The 26,615-nt window shown below is 37.4% G+C and overlaps 1 protein-coding gene across 12 annotated transcripts in view; it reads left to right on the forward strand.

Annotated features, from left to right (window-relative positions):
• Window positions 1-24,814, forward strand: part of LOC104106196 (uncharacterized) — a 37,498-nt gene extending 12,684 nt beyond the window's left edge. For 8 of the 12 annotated variants that reach the window (XR_011412407.1, XR_011412408.1, XR_011412410.1 and 5 more), the window contains 2 exons: window positions 23,912-24,082; window positions 24,560-24,814. Coding sequence is in view for 2 of the 12 variants with exons in the window: in XM_070188700.1 (XP_070044801.1) it covers window positions 24,016-24,082; window positions 24,560-24,626 (134 nt within the window). In the remaining 10 variants the exon portion in view is untranslated. The remainder of the gene's footprint in view (window positions 1-23,911; window positions 24,083-24,559) is intronic. The other 4 variants (XR_011412414.1, XR_011412416.1, XM_070188700.1 and 1 more) reach the window with 1 other exon arrangement.
• The last annotated feature ends 1,801 nt before the right edge of the window (window positions 24,815-26,615 follow it).

Consider the following 26,615-nt stretch of genomic DNA (forward strand, 5'->3'; position numbering starts at 1 on the left):
ATTTTATTTGACAATGTTGAACCGTCATTAATGACTGTTTGATCTCCTTGAACCTAGATCTTGGGATCTCCAGTCTTCTAGGTAGAGTTACCACCACAATGACTTGTTCTCGGCCATAGCCCCATTCCCCTTGATGATTTCTCAACTACCTCTCTAGTTAGGCCTTTTGTAAGTGGATCCGACACATTATCACTTGACTTTACATAGTCAATCTTGATAATTCCTCTAGAGAGTAATTGCCTAACGGTTTTATGTCTTCGTCGTATATGACGAGATTTACCGTTATACATAACGCTCCCAGCCCTTCCAATTGCCGCTTGACTATCACAATGTATGCATATTGGTGCCAACGGTTTGGGCCAAAATGGAATGTCTTCCAAGAAATTCCGGAGCCATTCAGCTTCTTCACCGGCTTTATCTAAGGCTATGAATTCAGCCTCCATTGTAGAGCGGGCAATACATGTTTGTTTGGACGACTTCCAAGATACCGCTCCTCCACCAATAGTGAATACATATCCACTCGTGGACTTAGAATCAGTTGAACCGGTGATCCAATTTGCATCACAGTATCCCTCAATCACCGCAGGGAATTTACTGTAGTACAAGTCAAAGTTCTGGGTATGTTCTAAATATCCCAAAACTCATTTCATTGCCATCCAATGAGATTGGCCTGGATTGCTCGTATATCGACTCAATTTACTTATAGCACAAGCTATATCTGGTCATGTACAATTCATGATATACATTAAGCATCCCAACACACGAGCATAATCCAATTGTGATATGCTTTGGCCTTTATTCTTTGCTAATGCAAGATTCACGTCAATTGGAGTCTTTGCAACTTTAAAGCCCAAGTGCTTGAATTTTTCAAGTACTGTCTTAATATAATGAGATTGTGACAATGCCAGACCTTGAGGAGTCTTATGGATCTTAATTCCCAGAATTAAATCAGCAACTCCCAAGTCTTTCATATCAAACTTGCTATTGAGCATACGCTTAGTAGCATTTATGTTGGCAATGTCATTACTCATTATCAGCATATCATCCACATATAGGCAAACAATGACTATGTGATTTGGAACATTTTTAATGTACACACATTTATCACATTCATTTATCTTAAAACCATTTGACAACATTGTTTGGTCATTTCGCATGCCATTGTTTGGGTTCTTGTTTTACAACATTGTTTTCCTCCAACTCTCCATTAAAGAAGGTCGTCTTAACATCCATTTGATGAATTTCAAGACCATACACTACAGCTAATGCTACTAACATCCGTATGGACGTAATTCTTGTAACTGGAGAGTATGTATCAAAGTAGTCTAGACCTTCTTGTTGTCTATACCCTTTGACTACGAGTCTTGCCTTGAATTTATCATTAGTGCCATCATCTTTGATTTTTCTCTTAAAAATCCATTTAGAACCCAAAGGTTTATTTCCAGGAGGAAGATCAACCAATTCCCATGTATGGTTGTTCAATATGGATTCTATTTCACTATTGACTGCCTCTTTCCAAAACAATGATTCGGAAGAAGTCATAGCTTCTTTAAATGTTTGAGGTTCATTCTCCAATAAGAAAGTCACAAAATCTGGTCCAAATGAAGTAGACGTTCTTTGACGTTTACTACGTCTTGGATCCTCCTGATTACATATACTTTCTTTTGTTTCTTCCCGAGGTCGTTTAGATCCTTCACCAAACAACTCACATTCCTTTTTATACGGATATATATTTTCAAAGAACTCAGCATTATCTGATTCTAAAACCGTATTATTATGAATGTCGGGATTTTCTGATTTATGAACCAGAAATCGATATGCTTTATTAATTGTCGCATATCCTATGAAAACACAATCAACGATTTTCGGTCCTATCTTTACCCTTTTGGGTTTAGGAACTTGCACTTTTGCCAAACACCCCCACACTTTAAAATAATTCAAGTTGGGCTTCCTTCCTTTCCATTTTTCATATGGAATGGATTGTGTTTTGCTATGGGTAACTCGATTTAATATTCTATTAGCCATAAGAATGGCTTCCCCCCCATAAGTTCTGTGGCAAACCAGAACTTATCAACAATGTGTTCATCATCTCCTTTAATGTGCGATTCTTTCTTACCGCAATCCCATTAGATTGGGGCGTGTAAGGGGCTATTGTTTGATGAATAATTTCATATTCTAAAAATATTTCTTCAAAAGGAGATTCATATTCACCACCCCTATCACTTCTTATCATTTTTGTATTGCCTGAATGTGTCTATTGCTTCATCTTTACTATTCAGTAAGTAAACATAGCAATATCGAGTACCATCGTCAATAAAAGTTATAAAATACTTCTTTCCACCGCGAGATGGTATTGACTTCATGTCACAAATATCTGTGTGAATTAAGTCTAAAGGATTTGAATTCCTTTCAACTGACTTATAAGGATGTTTAACATACTTAGATTCCACACATGTTTGACATTTTGATTTTTCGCATTCAAACTTATGCAGTACTTCCAAGTTAATCATTTTCCGCAAGGTTTTATAATTGACATGACCCAAACGTACATGCCATAAATCATTTGACTCAAGTAAGTAAGAAGAAGCTGAAATATTATTATTGTTTTCCACAACCATTACATTTAGATTGAAAAGGCCTTCGGTGAGGTAACCTTTTCCTACAAATATTTCATTCTTACTTATGACAACCTTGTTGGACACAAAAATGCACTTAAAACCGTGCTTAACAAGAAGTCCAGTAGAGACTAAATTCTTTCTCATTTCGGGAACATGAAGGACATTGTTCAAAGTCATGACCTTGCCAGAAGTCATTTTCAGAAATATCTTCCCATATCCTTCAACTTTTGCTGTTGAAGCATTTCCCATATAAACTGTCTCTTCGGGTCCAGCAGGAGCATAAGTAGCAAAAGCTTCTCTAACTGTACAAACATGGCGAGTGGCTCCTGAATCAAACCACCACAATTTAGGATTTCCCACAAAGTTACATTCAGAAAGCATGGCATACAAGTTATCAATATCATCATGCTTTACTACCATGTTTGCTTGATCCCTTTTCTTGTCTTTCTACGGAGCACGACACTCCGTAGATTTGCATGCTTTACTACCATGTTTGCTTGATCCGTTTTCTTGTCTTTCTACGGAGCACGACACTCCGTAGATTTGTGTCCGATTTTCCCACAGTTGTAGCAGTTTCCACTGAACCGCTTCTTGCTTGGGTTGTATTTCGGACCAGAAGCCTTCTTCCTCTTTTTGTTATCTTCAACAATATTTGCTCCCATTATTGTTGAATTTCCACGGCCTCTCCTTTCAGCAGCTTTATTGTCCTCTTCGATTCTCAACCGAACAATGAGATCTTCAAGGGACATTTCCTTTCGTTTGTGTTTCAAATAATTTTTGAAGTCCTTCCACAACGGAGGTAACTTCTCAATCATTGCTGCTACTTGGAATGCTTCATTGATGACAAGACCTTCAGCAAGTAGATCATGAATAATCACTTGCAATTCCTGAACTTGGGTAATAACAGACTTGCTATCTACCATTTTGTAGTCCAAACATTTTGCGGCAACGAATTTCTTCATCCCGACATCTTCAGTTTTATATTTCCTTTCAAGCGCATCCCACAATTCTTTTGACGTCTCCACGCCACTATATACATTATACAGATTATCATCCAGTCCGCTAAGAATATAATTCTTGCATAAAAAATCAGAATGCTTCCACGCTTCAATCACGATAAAGCGTTCATTCTCTGGAGTTTTATCTGGTAGATCAGGAACATCTTCCTTGATGAACTTCTATAGACATAACGTAGTTAAATGGAAGAACATCTTCTGCTGCCAGCGCTTGAAATCAATCCCAGAAAATTTTCTGGGTTTTTCTGCCGGTGCCAACGCCGGTGTTCGGCTTGTCGATGCGTTGGTAGTCAACGTCGGAACAACTTGGTTTTCGCTTTCAGTCGTCATTTTTTCCTGTAAAAGAATGACACAAACAAACGTTTAATAAACGTTTTCAAACTGGAGTAAAAACGTTTAATAAACGTTTTCAAACTGGAGTAAAAATCACGTAGATTTTAATCTCCAACAAAACGCCACAAAGGCTTTACTCTCCAAAACGGGAGTACACAAAACCACAAAGGTTTTAGTTTGCAGAATAATAAGAATAAAACAAATACAGAAATAAATATTAAAATCCTTAATATTGTTAGTCCCGCCAATATTGCTGTATTTGTAAATAATAATTCTGAAAAATATAAGTTATCGTAATGAAACAGTAATTAATTCGAGCCCACTGAATTCACAGTGTTTCCTTAAGGAATTTAATCCCCTCCTAGTACCCAAGGTTATAGATTATTTTCTCCCAAGATAGAACGAATAACACACTGGTGTAGTGGTACTTCAAACCCCAGTGTTTCAGCGAACACAAAGTTCGGTAGCAAATCACACTTACAGTTGCTTTGTTTGAAGTTAAAACAATGCAGAACAAAGTAGTAGAAACTCAGAAAATCGTATGGAAATGCTGAGAGGAAGGAGTGCAATGTATAGCCAAAGTTGAGCGTTTTCAGTTTGGTGTTTGTGTTGTGTTTTTGTGTCTTTCTTCAACAGCTGCTTCACATATATATAGCAGCTAGCTTTGAAGATGAACGACCCTCCACCCTCCATGGTGGAGCATGCACTAGCTTGTTTGTGGAGCAAGCACTTGGCCATGGTGGAAAGAGTGGAGCAAGCACTTGGCCATGGTGGGAAGAGCATTAGGCGGCTGCTATTGCAGCTGGTGGTCAATACACGGATTGGAACATATCCGTTATAAATGCGGATAATCTTACATTAATATTTACTATTAACAAATAAATTTGGTCCAAAAAATTAATCAATCAATCGATCATTTGACCAAATCTGAATCTGAATCCGAATCCGAATCCGAAGCCGAGTAGAGCGAGCGACGACGACGACGACGTGAGGCTTGCTTTCTTCTTAACTCTTTAAGAGCTACAAGAAGAGCAATAATATATATACCCACCAAAAATCTTTTCCTCTTCCAATATGGGACAATGTCTCATTGTCAAGAGGGGGAAACTTAAAACTTTACTCAAAAATTTCGTTTTCTCTCCATTTCCCATTCACCCTTATTTTAAGACTCTTTCATAAAAACCTCAACAATCCCCCACATGAATGGGGAATGGCTATATCACGGAAGTATGCATGGAAAAACTGGGTGATTTGCAAGCAAGGATTAATCGCATCTGGATAAGTAGGTTTCCCTTTGAACTTTCCGTAGTAAACTTATGTCGGATATACTCGGTCAATCGGTTGATTTGATATCTTTGAACCGTCTATCTTTGGTGTATACCTAGACAACTACAAGTCACACAATAAACCATTAACCGTCTTTGGTTCTCATTGTTGTGTTCGTTTCAGCCATGAACACCGCCTGGTTTCATAAGTGCGTAGAGAACTGGCCTTACAAAGTTCTCCTTGAAGCGGCTAATACTTCACACTTACATAGGTGATTCCTAAACGTGTCATCCTGTACATACACTATTTGATATACCCCATATCAAATTTAGAAATCATAAAAAGCCTTAATGCTTTATCCTTGGTACTGACCATTGTCTCATCACGAGAACGGACTAAAATTTTATTTGACAATGTTGAACCGTCATTAATGACTTTGTTTGATCTCCTTGAACCTAGATCTTGGGATCTCCAGTCTTCTAGGTAGAGTTACCGCCACAATGACTTGTTCTCGGCCATAACCCCGTTCCCCTTGATGATTTCTCAACTACCTCTCTAATTAGGCCTTTTGTAAGTGGATCCGACACATTATCACTTGACTTTACATAGTCAATCGTGATAATTCCTCTAGAGAGTAATTGCCTAACGGTTTTATGTCTTCGTCGTATATGACGAGATTTACCGTTATACATAACGCTCCCAGCCTTTCCAATTGCCGCTTGACTATCACAATGTATGCATATTGGTTCCAACGGTTTGGGCCAAAATGGAATGTCTTCCAAGAAATTCCGGAGCTATTCAGCTTCTTCACCGGCTTTATCTAAGGCTATGAATTCAGCCTCCATTGTAGAGAGGGCAATACATGTTTGTTTGGACGACTTCCAAGATACCGCTCCTCCACCAATAGTGAATACATATCCACTCGTGGACTTAGAATCAGTTGAACCGGTGATCCAATTTGCATCACAGTATCTCTCAATCACCGCAGGGAATTTACTGTAGTGCAAGTCAAAGTTCTGGGTATGTTCTTTATCCCAAAACTCATTTCATTGCCATCCAATGAGATTGGCCTGGACTGCTCGTATATCGACTCAATTTACTTATAGCACAAGCTATATCTGGTCGTGTACAATTCATGATATACATTAAACATCCCAACACACGAGCATAATCCAATTGTGATATGCTTTTGCCTTTATTCTTTGCTAATGCAAGATTCACGTCAATTGGAGTCTTTGCAACTTTAAAGCCCAATTGCTTGAATTTTTCAAGTACTGTCTTAATATAATGAGATTGTGACAATGCCAGACCTTGAGGAGTCTTATGGATCTTAATTCCCAGAATTAAATCAGCAACGCCCAAGTCTTTCATATCAAAGTTGCTATTGAGCATACGCTTAGTAGCATTTATGTTGGCAATGTCATTACTCATTATCAGCATACCATCCACATATAGGCAAACAATGACTATGTGATTTGGAACATTTTTAATGTACACACATTTATCACATTCATTTATCTTAAAACCATTTGACAATATTGTTTGGTCAAATTTCGCATGCCATTGTTTGGATGCTTGTTTTAGTTCGTAAAGAGACTTAACAAGTCTACATACCTTCTTTTCTTTACCTGGAAGCACAAACCCTTCAGGTTTTTCCATGTAAATTTATTCCTCCAACTCTCCATTTAAGAAGGCCGTCTTAACATCCATTTGATGAATTTCAAGACCATACACTGTCGCTAATGCTACTAACATCCGTATGGACGTAATTCTTGAAACTGGAGAGTATGGCACACAATCTATCAGCATCATCATGCTTTACTACATGTTTGCTTGACCCATTTTCTTGACTTTCTTCGGAGCATGACACTCCGTAGATTTGTGTCCGATTTTCCCACAGTTTTAGCAGTTTCCACTGAACCGCTTCTTGCTTGGGTTGTATTTCGGACCAGAAGCCTTCTTCCTCTTTTTGTTATCTTCAACAATATTTGCTCCCATTATTGTTGAATTTCCACGGCCTCTCCTTTCAGCAGCTTTATTGTCCTCTTCGATTCTCAACCGAACAATGAGATCTTCAAGGGACATTTCCTTTCGTTTGTGTTTCAAATAATTTTTGAAGTCCTTCCACAACGGAGGCAACTTCTCAATCATTGCTGCTACTTGGAATGCTTCATTGATGACAAGACCTTCAGCAAGTAGATCATGAATAATCACTTGCAATTCCTGGACTTGGGTAATAACAGACTTGCTATCTACCATTTTGTAGTCCAAAAATTTTGCGGCAACGAATTTCTTCATCCCGGCATCTTCAGTTTTATATTTCTTTTCAAGCGCATTCCACAATTCTTTTGACGTCTCCACGCTACTGTATACATTATACAGATTATCATCCAGTCCACTAAGAATATAATTCTTGAATAAAAAATCAGAATGCTTCCACGCTTTAATCACGATAAACTTGGTTTTCGCTTTCAGTCGTCATTTTTTCCTGTAAAAGAATGACACAAACAAACGTTTAATAAATATTTTCAAACTAGAGTAAAATCACGTAGATTTTAATCTCCAACAAAATGCCACAAAGGCTTTACTCTCCAAAACGGGAGTACACAAAACCACAAAGATTTTAGTTTGCAGAATAATAAGAATAACACAAATACCGAAATAAATATTAAATTCCTTAAGATTGTTAGTCCCGCCAATATTGCTGTATTTGTAAATAATAATTCTGGAAAATATAAGTTATCGTAATGAAACAGTAATTAATTCGAGCCCACTGAATTCACAGTGTTTCCTTAAGGAATTTAATCCCCTCTTACTACCCAAGGTTATGGATTATTTTCACCCAAGATAGAACGAATAACACACTGGTGTAGCGGTACTTCAAACTCCAGTGTTTCAGCGAACACAAAGTTCGGTAGCAAATCACACTTACAGTTGCTTTGTTTGAAGTTAAAACAATGCAGAACAAAGTAGTAGAAACTCAGAAAATCGTATGGAAATGCTGAGAGGAAGGAGTGCAATGTATAGCCAAAGTTGAGCGTTTTCAGTTTGGTGTTTGTGTTGTGTTTTGGTGTCTTTCTTCAATAGTTGCTGCACATATATATAGCAGTTAGCTTTGAAGATGAACGACCCTCCACCCTCCATGGTGGAGCATGCACTAGCTTGTTTGTGGAGTAAGCACTTGGCCATGGTGGGAAGAGCATTAGGCGGCTGCTATTGCAGCTGGTGGTCAATACACGGATTGGAACATATCCGTTACAAATGCGGATAATCTTACGTTAATATTTATTATTAACAAATAAATTTGGTCCAAAAAATAAATCAATCAATCGATCATTTGACCAAATCCGAATTCGAATCCGAATTCGAAGCCGAAGCCGAGCCGAGCAAGCGACGACGACGACGGCGCGAGACTTGCTTTCTTCTTAACTCTTTAAGAGCTACAAGAAGAGAAATTATATATATACCCACCAAAAATCTTTTCCTCTTCCAATATAGGACAATGTCTCATTGTCAAGAGGGGAAAACTTAAAATTTTACTCAAAAATTTCATTTTTCCTCCATTTCCCATTCACCCTCATTTTAAGACTCTTTCATAAAAACCTCAACAATCTCCCACATGAATGGGGAATGGCTATATCACAGAAGTATGCATGGAAAACCTGTGTGATTTGCAAGCAAGGATTAATCGCATATGGATAAGTAGGTTTCCCTTTAAACTTTCCGTAGTAAACTTATGTCGGATATACTCGGTCAATCGGTAGATTTGATATCTTTGAACCGTCGATCTTTGGTGTATACCTAGACAACCATAAGTCACACAATCAACCCTTAACCGTCTTTGGTTCTCATTGTTGTGTTCGTTTCAGCCATGAACATCGCCTGGTTTCATAAGTGCGTAGAGAACTGGCCTTACAAAGTTCTCCTTGAAGCGGCTATCACTTCACACTTACATAGGTGATTCCTAAACGTGTCATCCTGTAGATACACTATTTGATATATCCCGTATCAAATTTAGAAATCATTAAAAAGCCTTAATGCTTTATCCTTGGTACTGAACATTGTCTCATCACGAGAACGGACTAAAATTTTATTTGACAATGTTGAACCGTCATTAATGACTTTGTTTGATCTCCTTGAACCTAGATCTTGGGATCTCCAGTCTTCTAGGTAGAGTTACCGCCACAATGACTTGTTCTCGGCCATAGCCCCATTCCCCTTGATGATTTCTCAACTACCTCTCTAGTTAGGCCTTTTGTAAGTGGATCCGACACATTATCACTTGACTTTACATAGTCAATCGTGATAATTCCTCTAGAGAGTAATTGCCTAACGGTTTTATGTCTTCGTCGTATATGACGAGATTTACCGTTATACATAACGCTCCCAGCCCTTCCAATTGCCGCTTGACTATCACAATGTATGCATATTGGTGCCAACGGTTTGGGCCAAAATGGAATGTCTTCCAAGAAATTCCGGAGCCATTCAGCTTCTTCACCGGCTTTATCTAAGGCTATGAATTCAGCCTCCATTGTAGAGCGGGCAATACATGTTTGTTTGGACAACTTCCAAGATACCGCTCCTCCACCAATAGTGAATTCATATCCACTCATGGACTTAGAATCAGTTGAACCGGTGATCCAATTTGCATCACAGTATCCCTCAATCACCGCAGGGAATTTACTGTAGTGAAAGTCAAAGTTCTGGGTATGTTCTAAATATCCCAAAACTCGTTTCATTGCCATCCAATGAGATTGGCCTGGATTGCTAGTATATCGACTCAATTTACTTATAGCACAATATATATCTGGTCGTGTACAATTCATGATATACATTAAGAATCCCAACACATGAGCATAATCTAATTGTGATATACTTAGGCCTTTATTCTTTGCTAATGCAAGATTCACGTCAATTGGAGTCTTTGCAACTTTAAAGCCCAAGTGCTTGAATTTTTCAAGTACTGTCTTAATATAATGAGATTGTGACAATGCCAGACCTTGAGGAGTCTTATGGATCTTAATTCCCAGAATTAAATCAGCAACTCCCAAGTCTTTCATATCAAACTTGCTATTGAGCATACGCTTAGTAGCATTTATGTTGGCAATGTCATTACTCATTATCAGCATATCATCCACATATAGGCAAACAATGACTATGTGATTTGGAACATTTTTAATGTACACACATTTATCACATTCATTTATCTTAAAACCATTTGACAACATTGTTTGGTCAAATTTCGCATGCCATTGTTTGGGTGCTTGTTTTAGTCCGTAAAGAGACTTAACAAGTCTACATACCTTCTTTTCTTTACCTGGAACCACAAACCCTTCAGGTTGTTCCATGTAAATTTCTTCCTCCAACTCTCCATTTAAGAAGGCCGTCTTAACATCCATTTGATGAATTTCAAGACCATACACTGCAGCTAATGCTACTAACATCCGTATGGACGTAATTCTTGTAACTGGAGAGTATGTATCAAAGTAGTCTAGACCTTCTCGTTGTCTATACCCTTTGACTACGAGCCTTGCCTTGAATTTATCAATAGTGCCATCATCTTTGATTTTTCTCTTAAAAATCCATTTAGAACCCAAAGGTTTATTTCCAGGAGGAAGATCAACCAATGCCTTCTTCCTCTTTTTGTTATCATCAACAATATTTGCTCCCATTATTGTTGAATTTCCACGGCCTCTCCTTTCAGCAGCTTTATTGTCCTCTTCGATTCCCAACCGAACAATGAGATCTTCAAGGGACATTTCCTTTCGTTTGTGTTTCAAATAATTTTTGAAGTCCTTCCACAACGGAGGCAACTTCTCAATCATTCCGGCTACTTGGAATGCTTCATTGATGACAAGACCTTCAGCAAGTAGATCATGAATAATCATTGCAATTCCTGAACTTGGGTAATAACAGACTTGCTATCTACCATTTTGTAGTCCAAATATTTTGCGGCAACGAATTTCTTCATCCCGGCATCTTCAGTTTTATATTTCTTTTCAAGCGCATTCCACAATTCTTTTTACGTCTCCACGCCACTGTATACATTATACAGATTATCATCCAGTCCGCTAAGAATATAATTCATGCATAAAAAATCAGAATGCTTCCACGCTTCAATCGCGATAAACTTGGTTTTCGCTTTCAGTCGTCATTTTTTCCTGTAAAAGAATGACACAAACAAACGTTTAATAAACGTTTTCAAAATGGAGTAAAAATCACCTAGATTTTAATCTCCAACAAAACGCTACGAAGGCTTTACTCTCCAAAACGGGAGTACACAAAACCACAAAGGTTTTAGTTTGCAGAATAATAAGAATAACACAAATACAAAAATAAATATTAAATTCCTTAAGATTGTTAGTCCCGCCAATATTGCTGTATTTGTAAATAATAATTCTGGAAAATATAAGTTATCGTAATGAAACAGTAATTAATTCGAGCCCACTGAATTCACAGTGTTTCCTTAAGGAATTTAATCCCCTCCTAGTACCCAAGGTTATGGATTATTTCCTCCCAGGATAGAACGAATAACACACTGGTGTAGCGGTACTTCAAACCCCAGTGTTTCAGCGAACACAAAGTTCGGTAGCAAATCACACTTACAGTTGCTTTGTTTGAAGTTAAAACAATGCAGAACAAAGTAGTAGAAACTCAGAAAATTGTATGGAAATGCTGAGAGGAAGGAGTGCAATGTATAGCCAAAGTTGAGTGTTTTCAGTTTGGTGTTTGTGTTGTGTTTTTGTGTCTTTCTTCAACAGCTGCTACACATATATATAGCAGCTAGCTTTGAATATGAACGACCCTCCACCCTCCATGGTGGAGCATGCACTAGCTTGTTTGTGGAGCAAGCACTTGGCCATGGTAGGAAGAGCATTAGGCGGCTGCTATTGCAGCTGGTGATCAATACACGGATTGGAACATATCCGTTACAAATGCGGATAATCTTACGTTATTATTTACTATTAACAAATAAATTTGGTCCAAAAAATTAATCAATCAATCGATCATTTGACCAAATCCGAATCCGAATCCGAATCTGAATACGTATCCGAATCCGAAGCCGAAGACGAGCCGAGCTAGCGATGACGACGGCACGAGACTTGCTTTCTTCTTAACTCTTTAAGAGCTACAAGAAGAGCAATTATATATATACCCACCAAAAATCTTTTCCTCTTCCAATATGGGACAATGTCTCATTGTCAAGAGAGGGAAACTTAAAATTTTACTCAAAAATTTTATTTTCCCTCCATTTCCCATTCACCCTCATTTTAAGACTATTTCATAAAAACCTCAACAATCCCCCACATGAATGGGGAATGGCTATATCACGGAAGTATGCATGGAAAAACTGTGTGATTTGCAAGCAAGGATTAATCGCATCTCGATAAGTAGGTTTCCCTTTGAACTTTTCGTAGTAAACTTATGTCGGATATACTCGGTCAATCGGTAGATTTGATATCTTTGAACCGTTGATCTTTGGTGTATACCTAGACAACCATAAGTCACACAATCAACCCTTAACCGTCTTTGGTTCTCATTGTTGTGTTCGTTTCAGCCATGAACACCGCCTGGTTTCATAAGTGCGTAGAGAACTGGCCTTACAAAGTTCTCCTTGAAGCGGCTAACACTTCACACTTACATAGGTGATTCCTAAACGTGTCATCCTGTAGATACACTATTTGATATACCCCGTATCAAATTTAGAAATCATTAAAAAGCCTTAATGCTTTATCCTTGGTACTGAACATTGTCTCATCACGAGAACGGACTAAAATTTTATTTGACAATGTTGAACCGTCATTAATGACTTTGTTTGATCTCCTTGAACCTAGATCTTGGGATCTCCAGTCTTCTAGGTAGAGTTACCGCCACAATGACTTGTTCTCGGCCATAGCCCCATTCCCCTTGATGATTTCTCAACTACCTCTCTAGTTAGGCCTTTTGTAAGTGGATCCGACACATTATCACTTGACTTTACATAGTCAATCGTGATAATTCCTCTAGAGAGTAATTGCCTAACGGTTTTATGTCTTCGTCGTATATGACGAGATTTACCGTTATACATAACGCTCCCAGCCCTTCCAATTGCCGCTTGACTATCACAATGTATGCATATTGGTGCCAATGGTTTGGGCCAAAATGGAATGTCTTCCAAGAAATTCCGGAGCCATTCAACTTCTTCACCGGCTTTATCTAAGGCTATGAATTCAGCCTCCATTGTAGAGCGGGCAATACATATTTGTTTGGACGACTTCCAAGATACCGCTCCTCCACCAATAGTAAATACATATCCACTCATGGACTTAGAATCAGTTGAACCGGTGATCCAATTTGCATCACAGTATCCCTCAATCACCGCAGGGAATTTACTGTAGTGCAAGTCAAAGTTCTGGGTATGTTCTAAATATCCCAAAACTCGTTTCATTGCCATCCAATGAGATTGGCCTGGATTGCTCGTATATCGACTCAATTTACTTATAGCACAAGCTATATCTGGTCGTGTACAATTCATGATATACATTAAGCATCCCAACACACGAGCATAATCCAATTGTGATATGCTTTGGCCTTTATTCTTTGCTAATGCAAGATTCACGTCAATTGGAGTCTTTGCAACTTTAAAGCCCAAGTGCTTGAATTTTTCAAGTACTGTCTTAATATAATGAGATTGTGACAATGCCAGACCATGATGAGTCTTATGGATCTTAATTCCCAGAATTAAATCAGCAACTCCCAAGTCTTTCATATCAAACTTGCTATTGAGCATACGCTTAGTAGCGTTTATGTTGGCAATGTCATTACTCATTATCAGCATATCATCCACATATAGGCAAACAATGACTTGGTGATTTGGAACATTTTTAATGTACACACATTTATCACATTCATTTATCTTAAAACCATTTGACAACATTGTTTGGTCAAATTTCTCATGCCATTGTTTGGGTTCTTGTTTTAGTCCGTAAAGAGACTTAACCAGTCTACATACCTTCTTTTCTTTACCTGGAACCACAAACCCTTCAGGTTGTTCCATGTAAATTTCTTCCTCCAACTCTCCATTTACGAAGGCCGTCTTAACATCCATTTGATGAATTTCAAGACCATACACTGCAGTTAATGCTACTAACATCCGTATGGACGTAATTCTTGTAACTGGAGAGTATGGCGCACAGGTTATCAACATCATCATGCTTTACTACCATGTTTGATTAACCCCTTTTCTTGTCTTTCTTCGGATCACGACACTCCGTAGATTTGTGTCCGATTTTCCCGCAGTTGTAGCAGTTTCCACTGAACCGCTTCTTGCTTGGGTTGTATTTCGGGCCAGAAGCCTTCTTCCTCTTTTTGTTATCTTCAACAATATTTGCTCCCTTTATTGTTGAATTTCCACGGCCTCTCCTTTCAGCAGCTTTAATGTCCTCTTCGATTCCCAACCGAACAATGAGATCTTCAAGGGACATTTCCTTTCGTTTGTGTTTCAAATAATTTTTGAAGTCCTTCCACAACGGAGACAACTTCTCAATCATTCCTGCTACTTGGAATGCTTCATTGATGACAAGACCTTTAGCAAGTAGATCATGAATAATCACTTGCAATTCCTGAACTTGAGTAATAACAGACTTGCTATCTACCATTTTGTGGTCCAAAAATTTTGCGGCAACGAATTTCTTCATCCTGACATCTTCAGTTTTATATTTCTTTTCAAGCGCATTCCACAATTCTTTTGACGTCTCCACGCCACTGTATATATCATACAGATTATCATTCAGTCCGCTAAGAATATAATTCTTGCATAAAAAATCAGAATGCTTCCACGCTTCAATCACGATAAACTTGGTTTTCGCTTTCAATCGTCATTTTTTCCTGTAAAAGAATGACACAAACAAACGTTTAATAAACGTTTTCAAGCTGGAGTAAAAATCACGTAGATTTTAATCTCCAACAAAACGCCACAAAGGCTTTACTCTCCAAAATAGGAGTACACAAAACCACAAAGGTTTTAGTTTGCAGAATAATAAGAATAACACAAATACAGAAATAAATATTAAATTCCTTAAGATTGTTAGTCCCGCCAATATTGTTGTATTTGTAAATAATAATTCTGGAAAATATAAGTTATCGTAATGAAACAGTAATTAATTCTAGCCCACTGAATTCACAGTGTTTCCTTAAGGAATTTAATCCCCTCCTAGTACCCAAGGTTATGGATTATTTCCTCCCAGGATAGAACGAATAACACACTGGTGTAGCGGTACTTCAAACCCCAGTGTTTCAGCGAACACAAAGTTCGGTAGCAAATCACACTTACAGTTGCTTTGTTTGAAGTTAAAACAATGCAGAACAACGTAGTAGAAACTCATAAAATCGTATGGAAATGCTGAGAGGAGGGAGTGCAATGTATAGCCAAAGTTGAGCGTTTTGAGTTTGGTGTTTGTGTTGTGTTTTTGTGTCTTTCTTCAACAGCTGCTGCACATATATATATCAGCTATCTTTGAAGATGAACGACCCTCCACCCTCCATGGTGGAGCATGCACTAGCTTGTTTGTGGAGCAAGCACTTGGCCATGGTGGGAAGAGCATTAGGCGGCTGCTATTGCAGCTGGTGGTCAATACACGGATTGGAACATATCCGTTACAAATGCGGATAATCGTACGTTAATATTTACTATTAACAAATAAATTTGGTCCAAAAAATTAATCAATCAATCGATCATTTGACCGAATCCGAATCCAAATCCGAATCCGAAGCCGAGCCGAGCTAGCGATGACGATGGCACGAGGCTTGCTTTCTTCTTAACTCTTTAAGATCTACAAGAAGAGTAATTATATATATACCCACCAAAAATCTTTTCCTCTTCCAATATGGGACAATGTCTAATTGTCAAGAGGGGGAAACTTAAAATTTTACTCAAACATTTCATTTTTCCTCCATTTCCCATTCACCCTCATTTTAAGACTATTTCATAAAAACCTCAACAATCCCCCACATGAATAGGGAATGGCTATATCACGGAAGTATGCATGGAAAAGCTGTGTGATTTGCAAGCAAGGATTAATCGCATCTGGATAAATAGGTTTCCCTTTGAACTTTCCGTAGTAAACTTATGTCGGATATACTCGGTCAATCGGTAGATTTGATATCTTTGAACCATCGATCTTTGGTGTATACCTAGACAACCATAAGTCACACAATCAACCCTTAACCGTCTTTGGTTCTTATTGTTGTGTTCGTTTCAGCCATGAACACCGCCTGGTTTTATAAATGCGTAGAGAACTGGCCTGACAAAGTTCTCCTTGAAGCGGCTAATACTTCACACTTACATAGGTGATTCCTAAACGTGTCATCCTGTACATACACTATTTGATATACCCCATATCAAATTTAGAAATCTTAAAAAGCCTTAATGCTTTATCCTTGGTACTGAACATTGTCTCATCACGAAAACGGACTAAAATTTTATTTGACAATGTTGAACCGTCATTAATGACTTTGTTTGATCTCCTTGAACCTAGATCTTGGGATCTCCAGTCTTCTAGGTAGAGTTACCGCCACAATGACTTGTTCTCGGCCATAGCCCCATTCCCCTTGATGATTTCTCAACTACCTCTCTAGTTAGGCCTTTTGTAAGTGGATCCGACACATTATCACTTGACTTTACATAGTCAATCGTGATAATTCCTCTAGAGAGTAATTGCCTAACGGTTTTATGTCTTCGTCGTATATGACGAGATTTACCGTTATACATAACGCTCCCAGCCCTTCCAATTGCCGCTTGACTATCACAATGTATGCATATTGGTGCCAACGGTTTGGGCCAAAATGGAATGTCTTCCAAGAAATTCCGGAGCCATTCAGCTTCTTCACCGGCTTTATCTAAGGCTATGAATTCAGCCTCCATTGTAGAGCGGGCAATACATGTTTGTTTGGACGACTTCCAAGATACCGCTCCTCCACCAATAGTGAAAACATATCCACTCGTGGACTTAGAATCAGTTGAACCGGTGATCCAATTTGCATCACAGTATCCCTCAATCACCGCAGGGAATTTACTGTAGTGCAAGTCAAAGTTCTGGGTATGTTCTAAATATCCCACTACTCGTTTCATTGCCATCCAATGAGATTGGCCTGGATTGCTCGTATATCGACTCAATTTACTTATAGCACAAGCTATATCTTGTCGTGTACAATTCATGATATACATTAAGCATCCCAACACACGAGCATAATCCAATTGTGATATGCTTTGGCCTTTATTCTTTGCTAATGCAAGATTCACGTCAATTGGAGTCTTTGCAACTTTAAAGTCCAAGTGCTTGAATTTTTCAAGTACTGTCTTAATATAATGAGATTGTAACAATGCCAGACCTTGAGGAGTCTTATGGATCTTAATTCCCAGAATTAAATCAGCAACTCCCAAGTCTTTCATATCAAACTTGCTATTGAGCATACGCTTAGTAGCATTTATGTTGGCAATGTCATTACTCATTATCAGCATATCATCCACATATAGGCAAACAATGACTATGTGATTTGGAACATTTTTAATGTACACACATTTATCACATTCATTTATCTTAAAACCATTTGACAACATTATTTGGTCAAATTTCGCATGCCATTGTTTGGGTGCTCGTTTTAGTCCGTAAAGAGACTTAACAAGTCTACATACCTTCTTTTCTTTACCTGGAACCACAAACCCTTCAGGTTGTTCCATGTAAATTTCTTTCTCCAACTCTCTATTTAAGAAGGCCGTCTTAACATCCATTTGATGAATTTCAAGACCATACACTGCAGCTAATGCTACTAACATCCGTATGGACGTAATTCTTGTAACTGGAGAGTATGGCACACAAGTTATCAACATCATCATGCTTACTACCATGTTTGCTTGACACCTTTGCTTGTCTTTCTTCGGAGAACAACACTCTGTATATTTGTGTCCAATTTTCCCACAGTTGTAGCAGTTTTCACTGAACCGCTTCTTGTTTGGGTTGTATTTCGGACCAGAAGCCTTCTTCCTCTTTTTGTTATCTTCAACAATATTTGCTCCCATTATTGTTGAATTTCCACGGCCTCTCCTTTCAGCAGCTTTATTGTCCTCTTCGATTCTCAATCGAACAATGAGATCTTCAAGGGACATTTCCTTTTGTTTGTGTTTCAAATAATTTTTGAAGTCCTTCCACAACGGAGGCAACTTCTCAATCATTCCTGCTACTTGGAATGTTTCATTGATGACAAGACCTTCAGCAAGTAGATCATGAATAATCATTGCAATTCCTGAACTTGGGTAATAACAGACTTGCTATCTACCATTTTGTAGTCCAAATATTTTGCGGCAACGAATTTCTTCATCCCGGCATCTTCAGTTTTATATTTCTTTTCAAGCGCATTCCACAATTCTTTTTACGTCTCCACGCCACTGTATACATTATACAGATTATCATCCAATCTGCTAAGAATATAATTCATGCATAAAAAATCAGAATGCTTCCACGCTTCAATCGCGATAAACTTGGTTTTCGCTTTCAGTCGTCATTTTTTCCTATAAAAGAATGACATAAACAAACGTTTAATAAACATTTTCAAAATGGAGTAAAAATCACCTAGATTTTAATCCCCAACAAAACGCTACAAAGGCTTTACTCTCCAAAACGGGAGTACACAAAACCACAAAGGTTTTAGTTTGCAGAATAATAAGAATAACACAAATACAAAAATAAATATTAAATTCCTTAAGATTGTTAGTTCCGCCAATATTGCTGTATTTGTAAATAATAATTCTGGAAAATATAAGTTATCGTAATGAAACAGTAATTAATTCGAGCCCACTGAATTCACAGTGTTTTCTTAAGGAATTTAATCCCCTCCTAGTACCCAAGGTTATGGATTATTTCCTCCTAGGATAGAACGAATAACACACTGGTGTAGCGGTACTTCAAACCCCAGTGTTTCAGCGAACACAAAGTTCGGTAGCAAATCACACTTACAGTTGCTTTGTTTGAAGTTAAAACAATGCAGAACAAAGTAGTAGAAACTCAGAAAATTGTATGGAAATGCTGAGAGGAAGGAGTGCAATGTATAGCCAAAGTTGAGTGTTTTCAGTTTGGTGTTTGTGTTGTGTTTTTGTGTCTTTCTTCAACAGCTGCTACACATATATATAGCAGCTAGCTTTGAATATGAATGACCCTCCACCCTCCATGGTGGAGCATGCACTAGCTTGTTTGTGGAGCAAGCACTTGGCCATGGTGGGAAGAGCATTAGGCGGCTGCTATTGCAGCTGGTGGTCAATACACGGATTGGAACATATCCGTTACAAATGCGGATAATCTTACGTTAATATTTACTATTAACAAATAAATTTGGTCCAAAAAATTAATCAATCAATCGATCATTTGACCAAATCCGAATCCGAATCCGAATCCAAATCCAAATCCAAAGACGAAGCCGAAGACGAGCCGAGCTAGCGATGACGACGGCACGAGACTTGCTTTCTTCTTAACTCTTTAAGAGCTACAAGAAGAGCAATTATATATATACCCACCAAAAATTTTTTCCTCTTCCAATATGGGACAATGTCTCATTGTCAAGAGAGGGAAACTTAAAATTTTACTCAAAAATTTTATTTTCCCTCCATTTCCCATTCACCCTCATTTTAAGACTATTTCATAAAAACCTCAACAATCCCCCACATGAATGGGGAATGGCTATATCACGGAAGTATGTATGGAAAACCTGTGTGATTTGCAAGCAAGGATTAATCGCATCTGGATAAGTAGGTTTTCCTTTGAACTTTCCGTAGTAAACTTATGTCGGATATACTCGGTCAATCGGTAGATTTGATATCTTTGAACCGTCGATCTTTGGTGTATACCTAGACAACCATAAGTCACACAATCAACCCTTAACCGTCTTTGGTTCTCATTGTTGTGTTCGTTTCAGCCATGAACACCGCCTGGTTTCATAAGTGCGTAGAGAACTGGCCTTACAAAGTTCTCCTTGAAGCGGCTAACACTTCACACTTACATAGGTGATTCCTAAACGTGTCATCCTGTAGATACACTATTTGATATACCCCGTATCAAATTTAGAAATCATTAAAAAGCCTTAATGCTTTATCCTTGGTACTGAACATTGTCTCATCACGAGAACGGACTAAAATTTTATTTGACAATGTTGAACCGTCATTAATGACTTTGTTTGATCTCCTTGAACCTAGATCTTGGGATCTCCAGTCTTCTAGGTAGAGTTACCGCCACAATGACTTGTTCTCGGCCATAGCCCCATTCCCCTTGATGATTTCTCAACTACCTCTCTAGTTAGGCCTTTTGTAAGTGGATCCGACACATTATCACTTGACTTTACATAGTCAATCGTGATAATTCCTCTAGAGAGTAATTGCCTAACGGTTTTATGTCTTCGTCGTATATGACGAGATTTACCGTTATACATAACGCTCCCAGCCCTTCCAATTGCCGCTTGACTATCACAATGTATGCATATTGGTGCCAACGGTTTGGGCCAAAATGGAATGTCTTCCAAGAAATTCCGGAGCCATTCAGCTTCTTCACCGGCTTTATCTAAGGCTATGAATTCAGCCTCCATTGTAGAGCGGGCAATACATGTTTGTTTGGACGACTTCCAAGATACCGCTCCTCCACCAATAGTAAATACATATCCACTCATGGACTTAGAATCAGTTGAACCGGTGATCCAATTTGCATCACAGTATCCCTCAATCACCGCAGGGAATTTACTGTAGTGCAAGTCAAAGTTCTGGGTATGTTCTAAATATCCCAAAACTCGTTTCATTGCCATCCAATGAGATTGGCCTGGATTGCTCGTATATCGACTCAATTTACTTATAGCACAAGTTATATCTTGTCGTGTACAATTCATGATATACATTAAGCATCCCAACACACGAGCATAATCCAATTGTGATATGCTTTGGCCTTTACTCTTTGCTAATGCAAGATTCACGTCAATTGGAGTCTTTGCAACTTTAAAGCCCAAGTGCTTGAATTTTTCAAGTACTGTCTTAATATAATGAGATTGTGAAAATGCCAGACCTTGATGAGTTTTATGGATCTTAATTCCCAGAATTAAATCAGCAACTCCCAAGTCTTTCATATCAAGCTTGCTATTGAGCATACGCTTAGTATTATTTATGTTGGCAATGTCATTACTCATTATCAGCATATCATCCACATATAGGCAAACTATGACTATGTGATTTGGAACATTTTTAATGTACACACATTTATCACATTCATTTATCTTAAAACCATTTGACAACATTGTTTGGTCAAATTTCGCATGCCATTGTTTGGGTGCTTGTTTTAGTCCGTAAAGAGACTTTACAAGTCTACATACCTTCTTTTCTTTACCTGGAACCACAAACCCTTCAGGTTGTTCCATGTAAATTTCTTCCTCCAACTCTCCATTTAAGAAGGCCGTCTTAACATTCATTTGATGAATTTCAAGACCATACACTGCAGCTAATTCTACTAACATCCGTATGGACGTAATTCTTGTTACTGGAGAATATGGTACACAAGTTATCAACATCATCATGCTTTACTACCATGTTTGCTTGACCACTTTTCTTGTCTTTCTTCGGAGCACGACACTCCGTAGATTTGTGTCCGATTTTTCCACAGTTGTAACAGTTTCCACTGAACCGCTTCTTGCTTGGGTTGTATTTCGGACCAGAAGCCTTCTTCCTCTTTTTGTTATCTTCAACAATATTTTCTCCCATTATTGTTGAATTTTTACGGCCTCTCCTTTCAGCAGCTTTATTGTCCTCTTCGATTCTCAACCGAACAATGAGATCTTCAAGGGACATTTCCTTTCGTTTGTGTTTCAAATAATTTTTGAAGTCCTTCCACAACGGAGGCAACTTCTCAATCATTGCTCCTACTTGGAATGCTTCATTGATGACAAGACCTTCAGCAAGTAGATCATGAATAATCACTTGCAATTCCTGAACTTGGGTAATAACAGACTTGCTATCTACCATTTTGTAGTCCAAAAATTTTGCGGCAACGAATTTCTTCATCCCGGCATCTTCAGTATTATATTTCTTTTCAAGCGCATTCCACAATTCTTTTGACGTCTCCACGCCACTGTATACATTATATAGATTATCATCCAATCCGCTAAGAATATAATTCTTGCATAAAAAATCAGAATGCTTCCACGCTTCAATCACGATAAACTTGGTTTTCGCTTTCAATCGTCATTTTTTCCTGTAAAAGAATGATACAAACAAACGTTTAATAAACCTTTTCAAACTGGAGTAAAAATCACGTAGATTTTAATCTCCAACAAAACGCCACAAAGGCTTTACTCTCCAAAACGGGAGTACACAAAACCACAAAGGTTTTAGTTTGCAGAATAATAAGAATAACACAAATACAGAAATAAATATTAAATTCCTTAAGATTGTTAGTCCCGCCAATATTGTTGTACTTGTAAATAATAATTCTGGAAAATATAAGTTATCGTAATGAAACAGTAATTAATTCGAGCCCACTGAATTCACAGTGTTTCCTTAAGGAATTTAATCCCCTCCTAGTACCTAAGGTTATAGATTATTTTCTCCCAGGATAGAACGAATAACACACTGGTGTAGCGGTACTTCAAACCCCAGTGTTTCAGCGAACACAAAGTTCGGTAGCAAATCACACTTACAGTTGCTTTGTTTGAAGTTAAAACAATGCAGAACAAAGTAGTAGAAACTCAAAAAATCGTATGGAAATGCTGAGAGGAAGGAGTGCGTGTCTTTCTTCAACAGCTGCTCCACATATATATAGCAGCTAGCTTTGAAGATGATCTTACGTTAATATTTACTATTAACAAATAAATTTGGTCCAAAAAATTTGACCGAATCCGAAGCCGAGCGAGCGACGACGACGGCGCGAGGCTTGCTTTCTTCTTAACTCTTTAAGAGTTACAAGAAGAGCAATTATATATATACCCACCAAAAATCTTTTCCTCTTCCAATATGGGACAATGTCTCATTGTCAAGAGGGGGAAACTTAAAATTTTACTCAAAAATTTTATTTTCCCTCCATTTCTCATTCATACTCATTTTAAGACTATTTCATAAAAACCTCAACAATCCGAACTTTTAAGTAATCCAAAACTATGTTCTATGGTTTAACTATTCCAACTGTAATACCATTTGATCATCTTCTTAAGGAAAAATAAATTTATGATCTGAGATATCTTAGAATGTAATGAGAACTATTTTTCATCGTTTACTGGGCATAGGTAATATGTTTACTGTAATAATACCAATCCAATGTAGTGGAAGAGGGGTTAGGTCGGGGAGCAGGGGAAGTGACCTTATTTTTCTTTTTTTATCTTGCAACATCTTTACATGTCACTTATAAAAAAATATTTTTCTTTGCATGTATGGATAGGTATTCTAACTAATGGTAGTTTCTATTTTGTCTATTCTTCATTCTTTGTGTGTCTTTCTTTATGATCTTACGTTTCTCTTGATCTTTTCTTTTGTCGAGACCATCTTTTTCTTCAATAAATTGAACCGTACACTAGGTAGTCATTAGATGAGAGCTGAACTTTCGATTTTTTGATAGCCACTGGCAAGCTATATCATGGCCATCACAGTTATTTCTGTTCGATTTTGATCTCTATTCGTTTTTCCAGTTGCTGGATTTTGTAGAAACATCAAGTTAAGCTCATTGAGCAGGTTGTCTTCTCGGATCCCTACAAAATGTCACAATATAATCACTGCACATCTCCTTATGTAGATGCTGATGCAAAGGCAGTTCGCAACAATAATGGTTTAAAGATTGAAGTTGCTGAGCTTAAATCCAAGTACGTTTGTGATTCTATCAGATGTTGCCTTATAGTCCATCTAATTCATGTGCTTGACTATTATTTGTATTGCTGATAATTTGATTGTTTTATTTGACTATACAACTGATGGTTATGAAATTTGTTAGGAAAACATGAATGGAAACCAATAGAATTTAAGTAGATCCTAATTTATGGTTTTACTCTCCTCTCTGCTAAGCCACAGACTATACATAAAGACTTTTTGACTACCATAGGAAATCACCACATGCAATGACAAACATATTAGATATATTGGGACATATAATCTTTTCTGCCTATCGAGTATGAAACAAAAATCTGATTCTTCTCTTTGAAGTCGATATGTTAGTTAAAGCACATAGTAGTTTAATATTTTCAACATGTCTGCTTAGGATTTACTGGATAATTTGGTTATTTCATCTTTCGATTAATATTACTGCTTTATTAGCTGACTCCTTGTATATTCCTTTTTCCAAGGCGACTACGAAACCAAAAAGCGCTAAATCACCAACTGGCTTTTGATTACCACTTGATCGACTACTAGTTGTTCAAGCAACTTCAAAGAAAGAAAAAGTACACATTACAGTTTACAAGCTTTCTGAATACTCCTACCAATCTGAATGTTTAGATGAAAGCTTTAGTTTATTTTGTAATTCTAATCTAAACATTGATAAAACTCAAAAGCAGATGTCACTTCTTTTTACTTAGGTACTGTTGTTTTAAAGTGTTTAATAGTTGAATCATTTGTACAATATCAGGTATCTATATCATTGATACTAAAATTGTTTTCTGCAAATACCTTCTACACAAACACACTGACCAATATATTCAAAGGGTATTATTTTGTTAGCCAAAGTTAACTGGTTTAAGATGTCCCTAGAGCCCACAGACAGTTGTAGTTTCTACTGGATGTCTTATTGCGCTTTGACAAATTTGAAACATTTGAAAATGAAGACTTCTCTTAATTATTTACAACTATGTATCAGCGGATGCTACGGGAAAGCTAGACATTTTTGGATGACATATGAATTAGAAATAAAAGGATTAGAAAGAGTAGCATTTTTGTAATAGCTCTGTAGTCTTTTATTTCACTGTCAAGTAACATCTTTGTAGCAAATCTGTTTCTTCTATTTCTCTTCTAGACACAAAACTTATTCCTTGCTGATAACAGTATAGCTTTGTTGATGTTGGGCCCGGGCTATGCCTCTACTAGTGTATATATACACATGACTTGTACAAAAATAATTGGGGTATTATCACTTTTAGCCCGCGCCAAAAATTATTTATATTTGATAGCCAAAAAAGTATATAAAATTTATATATTATTTGTATATAATATACCGAAAATATTATTTTAAGAGCGCCTATACAATATCATTTTCCCGAAAGAATTCAATTTGAATATACTAAAAAAGATTTCAGCTACACAAAATTCTCTCCTACGTCAATGAATTTTATTATGCGATCGATCAGAAAAGTTGATCTGTTAATGCTGAGGGGAAAAGTGGAGCAGAAAACACACAGGCATGTTGAACTGGTTTTGCCGGTACCAAAGGACGGCAAGGGAAACGATGGCGACGGCGTCAACAGAGGCAACGACGGAGGAGGAGAAGAGAAGAAGAAGATTTTTCGGAACAAATTGATTCGGAACTATGTTTTCCACAACATGTATTCGATCTATCTTAATTACTATACTACTTATTACTAATATTATCGACCGATCCTCTTTTCTCGATTTGTTCAACTTTTCGCGTTTGCTTAATTTCTGATCGAACAGCTTTCAGTGACTACTGCAGCACTGTTTAAACTTCCTCTGCGACTAGTGGTGGCAAAATGATTAAAAAAAATAGTTATTCACTAATATTATCCGCTAAAAAAATAGTTTGGATAATGAACTTTTTTAAAATGGATCAAATATGGGTAAAAACTATATTATCTATTTAGAAAATGAATAACTAATTGGTTTAACTTTTACATTTGTAAAGCCTAAAATTGGGGGTTGCTCAAGTTTGGGAGACTAGGAATTCTTCCAAAAGTAGGGATTGGCATAAAAATCGAAAAAACAGACCATATCAAACTAATTTGGTTCTTCGTTTTCGGTACGCTATTCGATATTGGTATATTAATATTTCGATATTTCAGTTCGATTCTCGGTATTAGGGTATCGATATTTCGGTATTTTGGTATATACCGAAATACCAAAATTTTTAAGTTACTACCTGAATTCTTTTGACTGCTCAAGCTTGCGGCTTCCCTTGATGTTGGATTCCATATCTGCAAACCCATAAAGAATTGAATCATCATGAGGAGGTTTTAGATTACCCTTGATATCGATCTTTATATTTATTTTCCTTTAATATTCAAAATCGCTTTCTCTTCTGCTAGTACGCGAGCCCTCTTATTAATTTTCTTGTTCTTATGGGTTTCTCTTCTGCGTCAGGCCTTTACTTGGCTTGTACGCTCTTAGTCTCTTATTGTCACTAATTTTTTTTCTCCTTTTTCTTCTTTTCTTGTTCTCTGATTTGTTACGGTA

This window comes from Nicotiana tomentosiformis, chromosome 11, assembly GCF_000390325.3.
Source record: "Nicotiana tomentosiformis chromosome 11, ASM39032v3, whole genome shotgun sequence".
Classification (NCBI taxonomy): Eukaryota; Viridiplantae; Streptophyta; class Magnoliopsida; order Solanales; family Solanaceae; genus Nicotiana; species Nicotiana tomentosiformis.